This window comes from Peromyscus californicus, unplaced genomic scaffold, assembly GCF_007827085.1.
Source record: "Peromyscus californicus insignis strain IS unplaced genomic scaffold, ASM782708v3 Scaffold_9__1_contigs__length_137607984, whole genome shotgun sequence".
NCBI classification, from domain to species: domain Eukaryota; kingdom Metazoa; phylum Chordata; class Mammalia; order Rodentia; family Cricetidae; genus Peromyscus; species Peromyscus californicus.
This window is the reverse complement of record NW_026294617.1, coordinates 82,899,385-82,920,374: the sequence shown is the minus strand read 5'-3', so window position 1 is coordinate 82,920,374 and position 20,990 is coordinate 82,899,385. Positions and strand designations below refer to the sequence as shown.

Here is a 20,990-nt window from a genome sequence, read left to right as displayed (position 1 = left end):
GGTCTTAGTTTTCCATGGTTCATCTATGCTAGGTATGGTGGCACACACCTGTAATCCCAGGACTTGGGAGGTAGAGGCAGGATGATCAAGAGTTCAAAGTCTCAGCCTTAAGCAACATACTAAGTTTGAGGTCAGCTCAGTCTACAGCAGACCCAGTCTCAAATAAATAAACAAAAATTTCCTAAGGTTCTGGGATGTAGCTCAGTTGGTAAAGGTCTTACTTAGCATGCACAAAACCCTAGATTCATTCCCTACCACAGCATAAATTGGGCATGGTGATCAGAAGTTCAAGGTTATTGGCAGCTGCTACGTAGTGAGGGAGTTTGAAGCCAACCTGAGTTTGAGATCCTGTCAAGAGAGAGGGAAGGGGAACAGGGGGGAAAGATGAATAAACTCCTTGACAGTTTTTGTTGGATTATGATAGCACACATAATTCTGTAGGAACCTATGGACATTAGTGTCCATTACTCATTAGCATGTTTAGAATTTCCATACATGGAGTATACCTGAAGACTCATCTTGCAAGCCCTGAATTTTAAAAATATGTTTTAGAAATGGACTAACATTTCTTGAGTTTGTTCTCTACTCAATGTATTTCAATGCTTTCTTCCTTAGATGTCCGACTACTACTTAATAATGACAATCTCCTCAGGGAAGGGGCAGCACAGTAAGTACCTCCTAAGCCCATGGTTGGGAGTACAGCTCAGTAACAGAGAGCTTGACTAGGCCGTGTGTGTGTGTGTGTGTGTGAGGTGCTCAGTACAGTTCAGCACTGCAAACCAACAATCTCATTCATTCCACTTACATGTTCTGTCATTGGATAAACTATGGTGACAGTAAACTGGGACCGTGAAAACCTAGTTTAGACACTTCACACTAAAGCAGTCAGTCTTTGTGTTAGTGACTTCAGAAAGAATTTGTTTGTTTGTTTGCTTGCTTGTTTTGGCTAACAGTTTTATTAGTCCATATAGTCCATGGCCCTATTGATTCTGGCCCAGGGTTAGATAGAGCATCATGGCGTCACAAACATGTGATAGAGATTTCTTACTTAATATCAAACAGAAAGTACAGACAGGCAAGGCTTGGGACAAGATGCAGCCCCCAAAGACATGCCTCCAGTGACCCATCTTTTTCAGCTAGGGCTTGCCTCCTTACATTTCTAGAACCTCCTAAAATCATTGCAGCTGGAGACCAGACCTTCCAAACCAAGCCAAGACAGTCTCTTTCACTATAGAAAACTGTTTTAAGAGTTGATACCTAGGAAACAATTGAGGACTGTTTGTGGTAATGTTTCATAGCCAAACCATAGTCGTGTTTACTTTTATTTTTCTCTCTTTTTAAAATTTATTTTTGGTAGAAGAAACAGAGCAAGTTTTAGACAAACAAGATAAGTGAGATGTTGTCACACATAAGAAAATAGTATTTTCAAGTCCTCTTTGTCATCAAAAGCATGGTGGTGGGGCTTACTTGGTTTGGGGTTTTTGTCTTGCTTGTTGATTCTTCTTCTAGAATCAGATATAAACAGTGTGGCTTTCAAGGGCCCATGTTATCTGGCTTTTGCTCTGTTCTTCCCAAAGTTCCTTTTCAGTCTACCCAACTGGCCCAAAGTCTGTTTGTAAAGAGGAAACCTGAATTGGATATTGCTGGAGAGAAGTGGGCTAGGGGAAGGCAAGAACATGTCGATGCAAAACACATGACTATCATAAAGTTATTTTGGTGTGCCATATAATTGGTTTGACTTTGTTACCTAGTAAACAATCATCTGCCCTGTCCGTGCTGCTTTTAGGACTAGATTCTGTTGATCTAGGTTTTCTAGACCATCACTGTAATTCTCATCATGACTGATACCCTAGATACAATTTACTTAGGAAACTGAGGCACACATTGAAGATGCTCTATATATCACTTGACAGATTACCACTGATACTAGGGTGGAATGCCACTCCAAAGTGCTTGAAAGCAACCCTGGTAGAGCAAGCGTGTAATCTCAGACTTTGGTTGGTGAAAACCGGAGGATTGACATGTGTTCAATGCTAGCCTGGGCTACAGATTGAAACTCTAATTCAGTGTTTCTCAGCCTTCCTAATGTTTCGACCCTTTAATACAGTTCCTTACGTTGTGGTGACCCCCAACCATAAACTTATTTTCATTGCTACTTCATAACTGTAATTTCGCTACTGTTATGAATCATAATATAAATATCTGATATGCAGATGGTCTTAGGTGACCCCAGTGAGAAGGTCATCCGTTCCACCACCCCCTTCCAAAGGGTTCCTGACCCTAGGTTGAGAAATGGTGCTCTAATTCAAAACAAACACAATAATTGCCCTGATTTCTAATTAGGACTGGTTATGTTGATATGTAGTTCAGATGCTTCTGTGGTTTTAATTACAATGACAGACACTAAAGATGTGTGTGTGTGTGTGTGTGTGTGTGTGTGTGTGTGTGTGTGTGTGTTCAAATTCTTAGAGATTTCAGGTTTTGGGAGAACTTACTTGTTAAAGAAGAATTTTCCTGTGCCCAAACAATCTGAATTTTTTTTTTTTCCTTATGGGGATGCAAAGCTCACTTTATTTCTGGAATGACATGCTCCAATCTCTTGGTCAGACTTTTCCTGGTGCCTAGAACATGCTGTTTCAGCAATCCTCACCATCATTATTGCTTCCTTTATAAACTGAAGGAGTCTTTATTGTAGCTGGGTATAAAATATACATAGATAATGCATTAGATCAGCCTAGGATATACCTTCTTCCCTATATTTTGGCACCAGTGCTTCTAACCATAACACCATTTCCTGATAATGCCTAGCACTTCTGGTGTAAGTAGGATGTTATAGGTCTCATTGAAGAGTGAATTTCATTTTGAGTGAAATGACATTGTTAAGAGTGTTAAGCAGAGAATGACATGGTAAGACTTAAGGTTTAGAATAATCACCAGCTATGTATCCTGATGTAAGGGGCAAAGGCTGAATGACAACAACAGTTGAGAGAGGTCATTTAGAGTAGACGCAGTGGGCATGGGGAGTCAGGTTTCCATTACTTACCATAGAACTGGTGGGTTGGATGTGAAGTGTCAGAGAAAGAAAAGCTAAGGATGATTCCAAAGTTTTTGGATTAAGTAGCTGGCAAAATGGAGATATTATTTACTTTTTCAATTCTTTTTTTTTTAAATAGTGCATTTGCCCAGTATAACATGGATCAGTTCACACCTGTGAAGATAGAAGGCTATGATGACCAGGTAATAACTGCTAGTTAGATAGTTAGTCTGTTAGATAATTAGATAGTCTGTGCTTAGCAGATGGTAGAGATGTAGACGCCATCAGCAGATAGTAAATTGGGTGCCAAATATATTTATGTCTTGTGTTTTAAAATAGTCTATATATTAGGAAATTCTTCCTCTTTCTGGTACTATTAGGTGGGTTTTTTAATAGAAAAAAAAAAGAATGTCATTGACTTGATATGGAGCTCAGTCATAAGCTGTGCATTTGCAACCCCTGGGTTCCAGAGAGGTACAAAGGAAGAATCTAACAAAAATACCAGGAGACATTAAATTTGGACTAGTTTCAGTTACTCAAGGAATTTACTAGTTAGGAGATAGAGGTGAGAAAAAGATTTCATTTAGTACATTTTTGAACTATGTAGCTGGATTACTTAAGTGCTCACAATAATACAGTGGCCCTGAAAAGTTTCATATAGTGAAAATGAGTACATGAAAGTTGGTATTATAGCTAGGAATAAATGCACACATGGATAATACATTAGATAGAAATCAAAAAATTAAGGGAGGAGAAAAGTTTGTCCATAAATGTAGTATTTTTGTGAGAATAAAGATGATACTTGGTTTAAAAGTCAATATGGAAAAGAAAAGAAATGAAAAGTTAACTGTCCTAGGATATTTATTATTATTCCTGTTTGCAAAACATGACAAGAATTGTCTTTTTTTTTATAGAGTTACTCATATTTGTAATTCTTCTCTGGAAGGTCTTAATTACAGAGCACGGTGACCTCGGTAACAGCAGATTTTTAGATCCAAGAAACAAAATTTCCTTTAAGTTTGATCATTTACGGAAAGAAGCAAGTGACCCCCAGCCAGAAGATGTGGATGGAGGCTTGAAGTCTTGGAGAGAATCCTGTGACAGTGCTTTAAGGGCCTATGTGAAAGATCATTATTCCAACGGCTTCTGTACTGTTAAGTATCTACCTGTTCCTCCCGAACTGTTGGGACTCATTTTTCTTACATTTACCTTATCCTTTTGAAGCTTTGGCCACCAGACCTTACTTCTTTTCTCTTGGTTATGGTGACTTCCCTAAATCATTTCTAAAGGAATATACGTATATGAAAAATTCTTTTTTAGATTTACTTTTATTATTTTTAATTATGTATAAATGAGGGCAGGGGTTGCACGTGAGTACAGGTGCCCTTGGAAGCCAGAGGTAGTTGACCCCCTGAAGATGCAGTTACAATTGTTTGTGAGCCATCTTATATGGATACTGGAGACTGAACTCAGGTCCTCTACTAAAGTAGTACAAGCTCTTAATTACTGAGCCATTTCTCCAGCCGTAGAAAAATTTAAAAAAAAAAAAAATCTCAGTACATAATAATTTAAAATATCCATATTTTATATTTCTTTTATTTACTCACAAGAAATCACCTATACTCATCCAAAAGTTTTTAAATCCAGGTTTGATGGTGTATACATGTAATCCCACAACATTTGGAAAGTAGAAGCAAAGGCATCAAGAGTTCAACTCACTATACAGAGAGCAGGACTGAGATCTGCTGAGAGTAAGAAGTGTGTGAGATTTATAGTTACTTACATCATGCTTAGCTTTATGTTCTAACCTTTTTTTTTTTTTTTTAGTAGACTGAACCTAGGGACTGGCACATGCTAGGCAAGCATTCTGCCACTTACTGTATCCCCAGTCCTCATTATAGTTTTTGTTTTGAGACGGGGTCTCACTAAGTTGCCCAGGCTATCCTTAAAACTCATTCTATAGTCCCAGCTGACATCGAATCTTTAGTCTTTTCTGTCTCAGATGCCCAAGCTGGGAATCCAGGCTTGCCCCAGGCCTGCCTGCGTTTTAACTTTTTAGATGACAGATAAAGTTGTAAATGTTTATAGCATGTAAAACATGATGTTTTGAAATATATACATTGTGGTACGACTAAGTTGAGTGTAGGAACTGGGAATATATTAGCTTTCATACTTTTCCCCTTGTTTTTGTTTTTGTTTTAAATAGGGCCTCACTCTGTAGCCTAATCTGGCCTTGAACTTGAGGTGATCCTCCTGCCTCAGATTCCTATGTGCTGTTATTACAAGCTTGAACCACCACACCTGGCCGTGTGTGTGTGTGTGTGTGTGTGTAAACACAATCTACTCTCAGCAGTCTTCAAATATACAGTATGTAGTTACTAGTTAGACTTTTAAACATGTTGAGTTTGCCCGGCAGTAGTGTAGTGGTACAAGCCTTAAATTCCAGCACTCAGGAGGCAGAAGCAGGCGGATCTCTGTGAATTCAAGGCCAGCCTGGGCTACAGAGCGAGTTCCAGGAAAAAACAAAACAATGAATTTAATAGAAATATAATTAGTATATTAGAAATATAAGAGCACTTTGAAGCCTGACTAGTTACTTAGCTAGTTGTGACCTTAGGTATAAATTACCTAACATCTCTGTGCCTCAGTTTCCTCATTTGTGTAATAAGACATAATGTTGTTGTGAGGATTCAGTATGTTAATGGAAGATCTTAGGACAGTGTCTGGTACAATGTGAGCTATACATGATTGGAAGATGCCATTATTCTTACATATTTGGTCTTTTCTAAATAATAGAGGAAACACATCATTGTAGCTACCTACAGATTTCTTTTTCAAACATTTTTCAGGTAAAGAATATATTCTCTCTTAGAAATCAGCTATTTAAAGATACTTGCAATTGCAGTTTGCCATTTATTTCCATTCAAAGTTTATCCACTTTTTTACTTGTTTGTTTTTGAGACAGGGTCTCACTATGTAGCCTTGGCTGGACTAGAACTTACTATGTAGGCCACACTGACCTCAAATTCAGAGATCTTACCTGCATCTGTCTCCAAAGTACTGGGATTAAAGGCCTGTACCACCCTGCCTGACTATTTACTTTTTAATCTGGAGAGCTTAATGCCAAAGAACTCTACTGAGACCTTTTTTTTTTTTTTTTTTCATTTCTTTGAGTTATTATATGAGCAACAGAAGATGATAGAATTGTCCTGGTGCTGCCTGCAGTATCCTAGTAACCTGCATCCTTAGCATCCTTAGACGCCCCTAATTTCATCTTACCCTGTCACGTTTTCTGTACAGTGTGTTCCAGACATTTTCTATTGTCAGATGAGCATCTAACTACTACATCTAATTAGCATTAAGACTGACTGAAATTTTATTTCTTGTTTCTCCATACTCAGAAGTCTTATTCTTCCCTCTATTATACTTGACTCAGAGGCAAAAAGATTCTTATTCTTGATTTTATACTATCCTATGTCTTCAGGATGGCTGTATGTACTTTGTTTTTTTCTTCTGGTGTAGTCCTCCATTACCTAGGTATATGGTCTTGGTTTTGTTTTTGAGACAGTTTCATGTAATCTTTCTTCCATCTGTCTGTCTCTACTTCCCACGTGGTGGGATTACAAGCATGTGCCACCATGCCTGAAGTTAGAAAGTCTTAACTCTTTAAAGGGAGGTAAAGCTATCTCAACCACAGTCATTCCTGTAAATTGCTTGTTTTTTTAACTTCCTCTTTGTACCTCCTGTTTCTTCCTCCTCTCTGCTTTCTCCTTCCCCCAGGCTTGCACTCTGTTCCACCAGGTAACCAAGGGCGTTTTTTCCCTGTTTGTGTATTTACTCATTAGCAGTACAGGACTGAACCTTTGACTTTGCACTGTCTTTGCCATTTTATACAAACTGCTTTCTGAGCATACTGAGCCAGCCAACTCATTCCTTCTTTTCTATATGGCATTTCACACTGAGCCCAACTACCTGCTTCTAGAAATGATTTGTTGCTAAGTTGCTTTGCCAACAGCCATCAATTGCAGTTACTCTACAGCTGTTGCTTTCTTTTTCCCCATATTTTGCATTTAGGCACTCTCCAAAGTTATATTTCTCTGTCCTGGAGGTTTATAGTCTAACCAGGTATCGGGGCTCATGCCTGTAATTCCAGTAGTTGGGAGCTTGATAAAAGAAGATTGAGTAGGTCTGAGGCCCATCTTGGGCTACATACTGAGTTCCAGGCCAGCATGAGTAACAGACTACGAGGCACTGTTTCACAATAAAACCAAGACAACAAAAACGGCAAAGAGTTTATAGTGCAGTTAATATAGACAACATCTTGAGTGTAGGACTCACACCTAGAACCTCAGCACTTGGAGTGCTGAGGCAGGAAGACTGGCAAACTGGGCTACAGAGTGAGACCCTGTCTCAAACAAATAGGAAAATACACTTACAAATGCATAAATCAGACTCTAAAGTACTGATTGTTTTCTTGCTTTCTTTGGTGATTGCATTTCCATTCACATCCCCACCACTTCCACTCCAAGAGTTGATATTTCTAAATGCTAGTTAGACCTCTCTTCTGGGTTTCCCAATCTGCTGATGGCAGCACATTGGTCCACATCATTCAGGTTTAGAAATACTTAGACTTCTTTTTCACTTTGCCCTTTGATTACAACATACAGCTAGACTTCTGTTTTAGTCAGGGTTACCACTGCTATGATGAAACACCGTGACTAAAAGCAGTTTAGTAGGAAAGGTTATGTTTGGCTTGTGCTTCTACATCATAGTCTGTCATTGAAGGAAGTCAGGGTAGGGACTCCTGCAGGGCAGGAATCTGGAGGCAGGAGCTGATGCAGAGGCCATGGAGGGGTGCTACTTGTTGGCTTGCTCCCCATGGCTTGCTCAGCCTGTTTTCTTATAAAACCCAAGACCACCAGCCCAGGGATGGCACCACCCACAATGAGTAGGGCACTCCCCATCAATCACTAATTAAGAAAATGCCCTACAGGCCTGCCTGCAGCTGGGTGTAGTGGAAAGTTTCTCAGTCCTACCTAGCCCCACGGCTGGACAAATCTCTCCCACCTGAGCTCACACAGCAGCTTATAAAATAATCACTCAGAGGCGTATATTAATTACAAACATATGGCCTATGGCTCAGGCTTCTTGCTGGCTAGCTCTTTCATCTTAAATTAACCCATTTATATATGTATTGACACATGGTCGTGGCGTTAACGGGTCTGCTGGCATGTTGTTGTTCCTTGGGCTGTGGGCTGGCATCTCTCTCCACTCCACCCTTCTTCTCTGTGTCTCTGCTTGGATTTCCCACCTGGCTGTAAGCTTTCTTGCCATAGGCCAAAACAGCTTTATTTATTATCCAATGGGAGCCACATATATTCACAGCATACAGAAAGACCTCCTACAGCAGCCGGATCTTATGGAGACATTTTCTTTATTGAGGTTCTCTCCTCACAGATGACTTTAGCATGTGTCAAGTTGACATAAAACTAGCCAGTGCAACCTCTGACTGTACTTTTGCATTCTGGGTAATACTCCTCCTTTCCGTTCTCATTCACAACGCCCTAGACTATTGTCTAGGTTAATTTGTGGCCTCCTAACTGATCTCAAGCTTTTTTTCCATTTTATCATCTGTATCAGTATTGATATTACTCCCAAAATATTGGTTCTGGTCTTGTTTTGTTGTCTCTTGTATGAAGAAAACAGTCTAAACTTTTTACCTGCTAGTTAATCTATTTTTTTCTGTTTTGTCTCCCACTAGTACATCTCACACAACTCCACTAACCTGGCAGGACCAATTGCCAGTTAGCACGTCCTTGGTTTCCTGGCTGAACTCATTCTTGACTTGTCTTTAGCCTCATTCTCTGCCTTTCAGAAATGCACATTATTTTGTGAGGTCCAGCCTAAAGGGTATCTCATTTACAGTAAGATAAGCCAGAAGTAGCAGCCTCCTAGCGTTTACTGTAGCACTGTTTCTGCTGGAATGTAACCCATCTGATTTGTGTTCACATCCCAGGAAGGCCTGTGCTATAAGCATGTTCTGACTCTTTGCCACCTTCAAGGATTTCAATTTAGCATACTGCTTTTGTACAACTTATTATAGAGTAAATATGTTTTTCATGTTTAACTGTTTTTTCCCCAACAATAGGTTTACGCTAAAACTATAGATGGGCAACAGACCATTATTGCATGTATTGAAAGCCACCAGTTTCAGCCCAAAAACTTCTGGTAAGACATAGATGTTCTCTTCTATTTGTATCTAATTTATATTAGAAAGAAATCAGTGACTGAGGGTTTGTTTTCAAACTGTCTTGAGATGGATTATTTGATTTAGAGACTTTAGTTCTCCATCTATAAAATGAAAGACTTAGACCTTGTTTAGATTCCTTCTGTTTCTAAGCCTTTTTTCTTTTCTTGTATGTGTGTGTGTCCCGCCTCCCTGAGACAGGGTTTCTCTGTGTAACAGTCCTGGCTGCATTTCTAAGACTTTTATAATTATATTTTTTTGAAAAATACTATTTGTTATACCAAGTGAGAATATGTGATTTACAAAGTATTCAGTTGAAAGTCTTTGGTTTTCCTTGGGTTGAGGTTGTCCATACCTGGGACTGATTATACAACTTAGTGCTCCTAAGCAGCCTCTCCTGACTTGAGAAGAACCTTCTGTGATTAGAACAGGTGTTTTTGCCTCAGAGGGAACAAAGGAAAAATGAAGTTCAAATCCCTTAGGAATGGCTTATTTGTGATCAGCCTCTTGGATCCAAACTTATATATTGACAATCTTGAGTTTATTACATTGAAAATGGCTCCCAACCACCACCATTGCACACTTCTATGACAGATCACCTCTTTCTTGTGCCTGCTGCTAATTCTGCAGCATCATATGCATGTGTGTGTTTTAATAGGAATGGTCGTTGGAGATCAGAGTGGAAGTTCACAATCACACCACCAACGGCCCAGGTGGTTGGAGTGCTCAAGATTCAGGTAAGAGCACAGTGTGTTTATAGATGATGGCTAAAATACAGGTAGCATTTGCTCTTCGTTCTAGAAATAAAGACCAACAGAGCACTTCCATACCGTGAAGCAAGGCCCAGTGCCACACAGAGAGGAGGGAGAAGGGGACTTAAGTATACATTGATGCAAAAAGGAGGGCAGTAGCAGTGAATGGAAGCAGAAGCCTCCTTTCCCGGAGTTACCTGAGAAGAGAGCTGTTCTGGGTTGATGAAGAATGATTATAGAGCACATACTCCTAGTTACTTTTTCTTTCAAGGACAACGAGATATTTAGCAATAATCAAACTGGTTTGAGGAAAGAATAAAGCAAGCGAGTATTAAGAAGATAGGAGTTGAGAACCAGGCACGGTGGCACAAACTTTTAATCCCTGGGGGGAGCGGGGTAAGTGAGTTTGAGACCAGCCTGGTCTACATAGTGAGTTCTAGGATATCCAGGGCTATGTAAAGAGACCATGCCTTTTTTTTTCCCCCAATTAAAAAGAAGAGATTTATTGTTGTTGAGGGGTTTTTGTTTGTTTGTTTTGTGTGTATGTGGTTTTTTGACAGAAAAGTGTTTTGTTTTGTTTGTTTTTTTGACAGAAAAGTAGATTTTTGGTTTTGTTTTGTTTTTGAGATGGTTTCTGAGTGTAGCCCTGGCTGTCCTGGATTTGCTCTGTAGACCAGGCTGGCCTTAAATAAAATTAAATTTAAACTAAAGCAGAGGGATTCTAAAGAACATCCAGATTTTATCATCTCATAGAATATCAGTAGTCAAGTAGAAGAGATTTTTAATGCTGATGTCAGGACAGAGGAAGCTGAATGGTAGCTGTTAGCCCGTTTGCTATCTGCCTGGCTTATCCTGGTATCTTGGAAGAGGTTTGACACTAATTCAGGTGCTTTATTTTCAGTCTAGCTAACTGAGGTCAGATTAAATAGTTCTGATAAATTAAATGACCAGTATCTAATCATACCTATATTGTATTGTGTTGCCTTTAATAAAAAGTAAGAGTTGCATTTTCAAAGTATGATTTAATCAAAAGCATACGTGGGGGACAGGGACATAGCCTAGTGGTAGAGGGCTAACCTAACATACACAAGTGCAGGGTTGGTCCCCAGCACCAAAACAGGAGCAGATTAAAGCCTACTACAAGCCGGGCGGTAGTGGTGCATGCCTTTCTCAGCACTTGGGAGGCAGAGCCAGGCGGATCTCTGTGAGTTCGAGGCCAGCCTGGTCTACAGAGTGAGTTCCAGGAAAGGCGCAAAACTACACAGAGAAACCCTGTCTCGAAAAAAAACCCAAAAAATAAAAAATAAAAATAAAGCCTACTACATACATGCAGATGCTGTCTGCATTCATCTTTACTTCATGTATGTTATTATCTACTTCTTTACCATCCTGGCCTCAGGAACGTACTCCCGCTTAGGCAGACAGGATAGAAATGATGAGTCTTTGATCTGAGAACACCTTCAGTGAACGAGCTAATAGATAAACAGTAGCCTGTACCCTCGAGGTAGAACAATACTGGGCATGTTCTGTTTTGTCTCCCAGAGGTTGGTGCCCACAGCTGTAACTAGCTCAGCAGTGTACTTGCAAACTTCTTTCCTTTAGTTTCACTAGTCCCTTGCTAGTGCTTCCTAAGTAAGATACCTCACAAATAAGCTACTTCCCTCACATCTTTTTCCTGGGGTCTCCTTCATGGAGAGCCCAACCGAAAATAACAAAACTATCTTTCTGGTTTTGACAATTAAATCCATAATGTGGCCTAACACTCTAGACTTCTTTTGTTTGTTTGTTTGTTTGAGACAGGGTTTCTCTGTGTAGCTTTGCGCCTTTCCTGGAACTCACTCTGTTGACCAGGCTGGCCTCGAACTCACAGAGATCCACCTGGCTCTGCCTCCCGAGTGCTGGGATTAAAGGCGTGTGCCACCACCGCCCGTTGTGTGCCACCACCACCGGCGTAGACTTCTTATAACTGTCTTTAATCAGGTAAATTGCTATACGTTCATGTAAATATAATTTTTTCAGACAGAAATAGTTATTTGTGCTTATCTTTTCCAGTGCAAACCTATAGTTAGAACATACACAGGGTGACAATTCCTGATGAAAGTTTCTATCAGGGCCTAACACCTCTTTGTTTATATTTGCCTTTTTGTTTATTGTCTTTTTGAGACAGGGTCTCAAGTAGCACCCAGGCTGGCTTGAACTTGCGCTTATATAGTTTAAGATAACTTTGAATTGATCCTCTTGCCTCATCCTCTTGGGCTGTAGGCATTAGCCTAAGCAGGGCTTATTTGTATGCTTGTGATGAAGCCCAGGGTGCTAAAAAAGCTCTCTCTACCACTAAGCAAAATTCCCAGCCCTGAGTTTGGAGTGGTTTTGGTTTTAAGACAGGGTCTCTTGTATTCCTCTTCTGACCTAGAGCCTTGAATACCTGATCCTCCTACTTCCACTTCCAAATGCTGAGATAACAGGCCTGTACCACCACATTACTTGTTTTTCTAATTTTGAGACAGAGTGTTGCATACACCCAATCTCCTGTCTTGTCCTCCCAAGTTCTAGGAGCTGGGCCTACCATTTACTTACCTTTTTAATAGTCAGAATAAGAACTAACAAGATAGTCAGCAGATAAATGTATCTGCTCTCAAGTCTGATGGCCTGAGTGTAATACCCAGTTCCCAGATGGTAGAAAGGAGAACCGACTCCTGCAAGCTGTCTTTTGACCTCCACACATGAACACATATACACTCAAAAAAATGATTTGATTTAAAATAAAAGTCATATATATTGAACATTATTTGGAAAACTTATCTAGATACTCTCACTCTTTATATTTTTCATTAGCCAATTTGTTATTCTGTAGGCAAAAGTAATTCTGAGAAGTAACAATTTCTGAAGACTTAAATTAATAGCAGGCACATTGAAGTTTATATTAGTCAACATGACTTGGTTGTGTTTTGGTTTTCTTTCATTAGTAACTGGATTGTGGAGATGTTTTTGTTTTAGAACAAGTAGAATTTAAGTTGAATTTCTTTTTGGTTTTTTGAAACTGTTTCTCTGTGTAACTTTGCGCCTTTCCTGGAACTCACTCTGTTGCCCAGACTGGCCTCGAATTCACAGAGATCTGCCTGCCTCTGCCTCCCGAGTGCTGGGACTAAAGGCATGCGCCACCACCGCCCAGTTCCATATTGTAGTTCTTAAGAAGCATAACAGATCATCATGGCCCAGGCCTATAATTCTATCTATTCAAGAGAGTGAGACTTTGTCAAAAGGAAATTAAAAATAAAAACTGTGATAGATGTTCAAACTAGTTACATATTTTTTGTTGTTGTTGTTTTGGGGTTTGGGGTTTTATTTTTGGGAGGTAGAATTTCACTCTGTAGCCCATGCTGACCTCGAATTCACTGTAGAATGTTAGTTGTGTTTGTATCATAATGTGTAGCCCAGTGCCTATAATAGAGCAAGCATGTCTGTTAAACTTAGTAATCCATTTTTCTCTTCAAAAGAGAGATTTCTTCAATTTGTTATGTGAATTTTCATACCATTGTGAATTGTCATTGATGATATTGTTTGTTCAGAGTTGGTAAAAATGGCTTCAAACATGGACCGTTCCCTCAGCAGTACATTTCTGCATGAATTATGCGTAACCCTTCTCAAATATTATCTCTCACAGGTTCATTATTACGAAGATGGCAATGTTCAGTTGGTCAGTCATAAAGATGTGCAGGATTCAGTAACTGTTTCTGTGAGTATGCAGTGTGGGATATCAGCCTTGCTTGTCTTTTTTAGAAAATTAGCTTTGCCCCTGACAGACAACTGTCAGATTTTAACAATTTCCTTCAGTGCCTCTTATTACAAAGGGTCTGTTTTGGTTAAAGTCTTTCACTAGAGATAGTTGTCATGTCTTAAAAGAACTTCGTTTTCTTTGGGTTTTGGTTTTTTTTTGGCGGGGGGGGGGGGGGGGGGGGGGGTGGGGGGTGGGGGGTGGGGGGGTGTTGTTTGAGACAGGTTCTTGTATATCCTAGTTTGTCTCTGAACTTGCTTTGTAGCCATTGATGACCTTAGCTCCTAGTCTTCCTGCCTCGACCTCTCCTTTGCTCAGATTATAGGCATATACCACTATGCCCATTTGTGCAGTTCTAGGAATGGAACCCAGGGCCTTATGGATCTTATGTAGCCAAGGCTGACCTTGCGTTCCTAATCTTCCTGCCTCCACCTCCTAAATTCTGGAATTTCCGGTATGTACCACTATGCCCAGCTTTGAGACACATGTTTTCTTCTCTTTCTTCTTTTTTTTTTGGTTTTTTCGAGACAGGGTTTCTCTGTGTAGCTTTGCGCCTTTTCCTGGAACTCACTTGGTAGCCCAGGCTGGCCTCGAACTCACAGAGATCCGCCTGGCTCTGCCTCCCGAGTGCTGGGATTAAAGGCGTGCGCCACCACCGCCCGGCGCTCTTCTTTTTTTCAAAGTAGGGTTTCTCTGTGTGGCCCTGGCTTTCCTGGAACTAGCTCTGTAGACCAGGCTGGCCTCAAACTTAACAGAGGTCCACCTGTTCATGCCTCCTGAATGCTGGGATTAAAGGTGTGCACCTCTACTGAGAGGCAACTCTTTCTCTTTCTTAATTGTAAGATTTGCTCCAGGACAGAAATGCCTCCAATTGGTAAATGTTAGGTGAATGAAGAGTTTGTCATGAATCCTATAAGACTATATTCATATAATTAGGAAACATAGCCGGGCGGTGGTGGTGCTCACCTTTAATCCCAGCACTCGGGAGGCAGAGCCAGGCGGATCTCTGTGAGTTCGAGGCCAGCCTGGTCTCCAAAGAGAGTTCCAGGAAAGGCGCAAAGCTACACAGAGAAACCCTGTCTCGAAAAACCAAAAAAAAAAAAAAAAAAAGCTTGGGCTCAGTTCTCAGCACTGAAAATTAGGAAACATATTTAGTATTAAGGCAGAAAGTATTGTGTTCTAAATACCCTAAAAGGAGAGACAGATGGTGTTCTTTAATTCTTCCTTTCATGGTATCATTACTTCCTTTTATTCTTAAAAGTAATTTCCCAAAGAGCTTTTGTTTATGTGTTATATTTATCAATGTTTACATTATTAAAAAATAAAACTGCTCAGCATGGCAGGGTATACCTATAATCTTCACACTCAAAGACTGAGGCAGAAAGATTGTTCAATACCAGTGTAGACTACAATGTGAGATATTGTCTCTGATAAAATAATTTTTAAAATGAAAATTGAATGTTAAATATTTAATTAAAAATAATGAAACTAGGTGTGGTGGCACAGTTCCATAATCCCAGCATTTGGGAAGTGGAATCAGGAATATAGGAGTTCAAGGCTAGCCTTGGTGCCTTGGCAATAGGATACCTTGTCTCAAAACATTGTAACAGGCTACCCTGAACTATAGAAGAACTTCAAGGTCAGCCTTGGCAACTTAGAATCTCTCAAAATAAAATTTGAATTTGAGGCCAACTCAAGATATGTGAGACTTTCTCAAACAAAAGAAGAAGATTTCAAGAGATAAGCCAGGTATGGTAGCCATATCTGTACCTGTAAGCCTAGCTACTCAAAAAGCTAAAGCAGGAAGACTAAAAAGTTCAAGGCCAGGGCTGGATAGGTAGTTCAATGGTTAGGGTCCCTGTAATTCCAGCTCCACGGGACCCAACACCCTCTTCAGGATTCTGCAGGAACCTGCACTCAAACATGTATAAGCTCACATACAGATGCACACATGCACATAATTACAAATAAAACAAATCTTCGGAAAAAAATAAGTTCACGGCCTGCCTCAGCTGCATAGCAGTTTGCTATGAGATCCTGTCTTAACCGTTTTTAAAGGACTTGTGAGGGGAAATGCGGTCAGGAGAGATGGCTTTTACAGAGGATCAAAGTTTAGTTCCCAGCATCCATAGTAGTGGTTTGCAACCACCTGTAACTCCAACTCCAGAGGTCCTTTCATTTGGCCTCTGAGGGCAAATGTGCACACACACATATACACATAAATAAAAAAAGTCAATCTAAAAAGGGGACTGAGAAACTGAGTCTGGTGGTAATACTTGTAATGCTAGTATTTGAGAGACAGAGGCAGGAACATCAAGAATTAAGGTCATCCTTGGCTACATAGCAAGTTCAGTGCCAAGCTGCAATACATGAGACCTTGTGTCAAAAAAAGACAAAACATCCCAGTGCTGGTGGCACATGCATTTAATCCCAGCACTTGGGAGGCAAAGGGAGGTGGATCTCTGTGAGTTCAAGGCCAGCCTGGTCTACAGAGTGAGTTCCAGGACAGCCAGGGCTACATACCTGTTGGGGTGAGGGGGTGAGGGGGGATAGACAATACAGAAGGAAAGAAGGCTGAGAAGGCTGAGGATCTAGCTTAGCAGTAGAGCATTTGCCTAATATACATAAGGTTCCAGGTTCAATCCCCAATACTGCACATGCAACAGACATACACACAATTTCAAGACTGGATGTTATGTTTGGGGAATAATTAATAGTAGAATGGAGAGAACATTGATTCTTCTAGCAAAGTCCAAGATTTAGGTCCCATCTTTTTTTTCTTATTATTGATACATTTATTTAATTTATTTGAGAGTGGTGCACACATGCCATTTGTGTAGAGGTCAACCTGTGGAAGTCAGATTTTTTTCTGCCACTGTGACAGTTCCAGTTATTGAACTCAGGTGTCAGGCTTGATTTGAGGGCAAGCATCTTTACCTGCTGAGCTATCCTACCAGTCCTTATATCCTTTCTTTATTATTCAGAAGCTGTATAATTCTGGTCAGGTCACTTAAAGTTCTGTTTTGTCATCTGCCAAATGACCTTGTTGATAATAACATATCCACTTTACAGTGTTGTCTTGGGGTTAAGAAGAGACGGTGTACACATGAGCACTGAATAAACTAGGACCACTGTGCAAGTGTCAGTCCATGGGGTGGGCTTTTCAGGGTCCTTTCAGTGCTTACACATTTCTAAAATACTATTTTCCTCTTTCATTTCGTTAGAATGAAGTCCAAACTGCCAAGGAGTTTATTAAAATCATAGAGAGTGCAGAAAATGAGTATCAGGTAAGAAAATTTGGAAGTGATTTTTCTGTGATTTTGTTTAGTCCTTTGTGTCCTTTAACATAAGAGCATACACTGTTTGGGCATTGCTAAGTGTGAGACTCCACAGACCCTGCAGTTTGACATTCTGTTCATAATAGGAGACTGCAGCCATGTCTCAGGAGCACAAATGAGTTTGATTTGCTTTTAAGATTGGAAAGGAACTCAACATATCTGTTGTCCTGTGTCCTGTCTAGCACGTCCTTTGTCTGATCACCTTCCTGTTCACAAACTCTTTCTATTCAAACAACTCATCATCAATTATCTGTTGCAGACAGCAATAAGTGAAAACTATCAAACAATGTCAGACACCACATTCAAGGCCCTGCGCCGGCAGCTTCCAGTTACCCGCACCAAAATCGACTGGAACAAGATACTCAGTTACAAGATTGGCAAAGAGATGCAGAGTGCTTAAGGGCCAACTGTAGGAGTCTCCAGTACAAGGAAAGAGAAGGATTCAACGTGGTGGGGTCAATGATAAATAAGTGATTTATACACAAACAAGAGTGATATTTTGCTAGTTAACAAAGTTAACAGATCTTTTAGCCTCATGGAATACTGTTGAACCTACAGCACTGTCTTGATTCTTTTGTGTGTGTGTTCTCTGCCTTGTAATTTTCTGTTATCACTATATCTACTTGTAAATCTTTTTTTTAATTCTGCTGCATTTAATGTCAAAGAGGTCTATCCTGAAGTCATTTTACTGTTGAGAAAATCCTGTAGCCATGATGTCCTATGACTGGTTTTTACCGAGTGTTTGTTCAGTACTTTTTACTCCATGCTTTAAAGCATCTCCTGTACTTCAGTGGCTTTTACCGATCCGCCAATTGCTAAAGAGGCCATGCTACAAACTGAAGCTAAGTGGATGACACACTCCTTCTCTGACTGCTTTGACCGTTAATAGCATCTGACAACTGTAGTTTTCATACATTTGGATTGAGGCTTTTTGGGTCCATGTTGGAAGGCAAAGGAAGTTTCCTGAAAATCCCATGGCAGCAGCTTCTCTGGGAACTTGTTTTTAAATCCAAAGACTTGAACCACATCCCCCTGCACATGAACATTTATTTCCATTCTCTCGTCTCCTCCCATATATTTCCATTGTGGCCATAAATGTCTGCAGGAAGTGCAGCTTAGAAAAAGCATTGGGGGAAACCAGGGTTGTCAATCACATGGGCCTGTTTTCTTCAATGGAAGGAAATGGATGATGTCTGGTCACCTGGAATGCTGGAATGACAGGATCAAACAACCTGGTGATCCTTTGCTGTTCTATTAGGAGCCAGCCTCCAACTGAATCCACCCCCTCTGCCCACAACTTTCTGAGCATTGTTTATGCCCTAATGCTGGACTTTGTCTCTCACTGAATAGAACTTATGCCTATTACATATCCTTCCTCTCTAGACCCTAGCCCTAAATTCTGTTTGTCTGTCAATAGAACTCATTCTTATTGTAAAGGTCACAGGTGCTTTACTATTTGGCAAGGGAATTTTGATGTAGCTAGCCCTGAAGCTTTGTTTTGAGAACTGTCATTTGGAGACTTTTCCCCCAAAGTTCTATTATATTTAAATGTGTGGAAAAACTAAAACACAGGATCAGATCCTAGCTGTCTTGATCTTTCCAGTCTGACCAAGTCCGGCTGCACCGAGTGTTTTACTGTCTCTCCTCGGCCCACTCTCCTGCCGGTGCAGCCCTGCAGGAGTGCCTCAACAGATGTCAGCATCTTTAGAAGAGTTTGCTCATTTGTATTTCTGTTTCATATTCAAGAACTGGTGACGACATACTGTGGATGTAGTAGAGTATAAAACTTGAAAAACACGGGTGTTGAAGGAATAATAGGTATCTGTGTTTTACTGCTCTCCAGCAAGATTGTTGTAGAAGCAGAAAAACCAAACAGCTACGTCACTCACAAAGCTGGAATAACCAAGGTGAAAAGGAGAACTCCTAGACAGTGTCTTTCTATCATAACCTGGTATTTTAGAGAATGCTAGTGCTCTCTTCTAAACAAGATGTAAAACTCATTCCAAATTACTCTTTCTCTCTCATCTTGCCTGCCTAGAACTCATATGTAACTGTGATATAGCTATCTTCCCAGGTATGTTGGCAGGTATGTGTGTGTGATCTCAGAGCACACAGGTAATGTGATATGACCTATGACAACTGGTAATGGTGGATTCATTTACATTGTTTACATTTCTATGACCAGGCCTTAGGGGAAGGTCAGTTTTTTAAAAAACCAAGTAGTGTCTTCCTACCTGTCCCCAAATACGAGTCAAAACAGAAGGGTGTTTGCTTCAGCGTTGTTTTTTGCTTAGTAATACAGTCAGGCAAGAGTTTGTTTGCAAATGAAAGCTGTGTAAGCATTTTTGTTGATTTCAAATAAAATATATTTGTATTATTTGTCATTCATACTATCCATCCATGCTACACTATCTTCTGTGTCAGGTAGTCCAATAGAAATACACCTGTTTTATTCTAAAATTGTGTCTGTCCTTTCTGTCCTTCTGTCCTTCTGTCAGCCTTTGTTCTCAAGGTGAGACATTCAGCTATAACCATTTAATTTGTTGAATCTTCAGGGTTTCTGAAATTGTGCCCTACTTTCAACTACTGTGGACTCAGTAAACATGCAAAGACTTGTGAAGAACAGCTCCTTTTTAGGTGTGAATAAGGTCTCTGAGGCTGAGGCAGGAGGCAGGAGGCCTGCTGTGAGTTTGAAGCCAGACAGGGCTACATAGTGAGTTGCAGGTCAGTCTAAACTACAGTGAGGCCATTTCCAAGAAAAAAAGGTGGGGGTGGGGGTTGGAGGGGAGCTAGAGAGATGACTCAGCTCTTAAGAGTGAATACTACTCTTCTTCCAGAAGACTCAGTTCTGTTTCCAGCACTCATGTCAGGCGGCACACAGCCACCTGGAACTCCAGTTCTAGGGGCTCCAGCACCTCTTCTGGCCTCTGGGCAATTGCACACATGTGCGTACACACAAACACATACAAAGATATTTTAAAAAATAACCACTAGGGAACCCGGGCATGGTGGTGCACACTTGATCCCAGCATTTGGGAAGCAGAGACAGGCGGATTTCAAAGCAAGGCTGGTCTAAGATTGAGTTCCAGGACAGCCAGGACTACACAGAGAAATCCTGTCTCAGAAAAAAGGAAAGAAAAGAAAAACCACAAATAAAAATAAATGCTAGGAGTTTTATTAAAAAACAAAATTTAAATCTTACCACTCTCCACCCAAAAGCTACCAGTGACTCAAAGATTGTGTTGCGGATTTTCACCAGTGTCAAAAAGAATCTCGGTTATGAAAGACAGGGCCTAAGTGTTTGCACTCACTAGGCAGGAGGTAAAACTGGAAGGATTCCCACAGCTTAAACCTGAGTACTATTTCACATTGGCTTGCCTTAGTGTTTTTCTCTCCTCCATGTCTGGCTTAGCTACTGGTAATCCATAGGAGAGGTTTTTATCTTGGTTCATATTAACAGCGAGTTCCTATGCTTTATCCTCCTGCACCAACTGAGATTCCTTCCTTTTGTGGGAGGGGGGAGCATTTAAATGTGTTCCATTCTTGTAAACATTCAAATATTCTTGACTCTAACTTGTTACCTCTGTCAGCCTTTCCCAAGTTCTAGCCATTGATTTCCTTATTCCAGGAAGATTTTAAAAACAGTCATTGGGAGTTGGCAAGGTGGTAAGAGTCCTTGCCATCAAGTTCGTGGCCTGAGTTTGTTCCCAGGACCCACATGATTGAAGAAAAGAACCAACTCCCAAAAGTTGTCCTCTGACCTCCATACTTGTACAGTTCTGGTTTACTTGTATAAACTAGAAGTCGCCACCTTGCCAGGTCCTCAGAAAATCTGACTTCCCCA

At 40.4% G+C, this 20,990-nt stretch overlaps 1 protein-coding gene across 1 annotated transcript in view; it reads left to right on the top strand.

Moving 5' to 3' along the window:
- Capza1 (capping actin protein of muscle Z-line subunit alpha 1) overlaps positions 1-19,530 on the top strand; it is a 42,015-nt gene extending 22,485 nt beyond the window's left edge. Inside the window, exons 3-10 of the mRNA XM_052731066.1 lie at positions 616-667; positions 3,174-3,237; positions 3,981-4,187; positions 9,183-9,262; positions 9,940-10,018; positions 13,698-13,769; positions 17,033-17,095; positions 17,406-19,530. Of these exons, the coding sequence (XP_052587026.1) occupies positions 616-667; positions 3,174-3,237; positions 3,981-4,187; positions 9,183-9,262; positions 9,940-10,018; positions 13,698-13,769; positions 17,033-17,095; positions 17,406-17,546 (758 nt within the window). The 3' untranslated portion in view covers positions 17,547-19,530. The remainder of the gene's footprint in view (positions 1-615; positions 668-3,173; positions 3,238-3,980; positions 4,188-9,182; positions 9,263-9,939; positions 10,019-13,697; positions 13,770-17,032; positions 17,096-17,405) is intronic.
- The last annotated feature ends 1,460 nt before the right edge of the window (positions 19,531-20,990 follow it).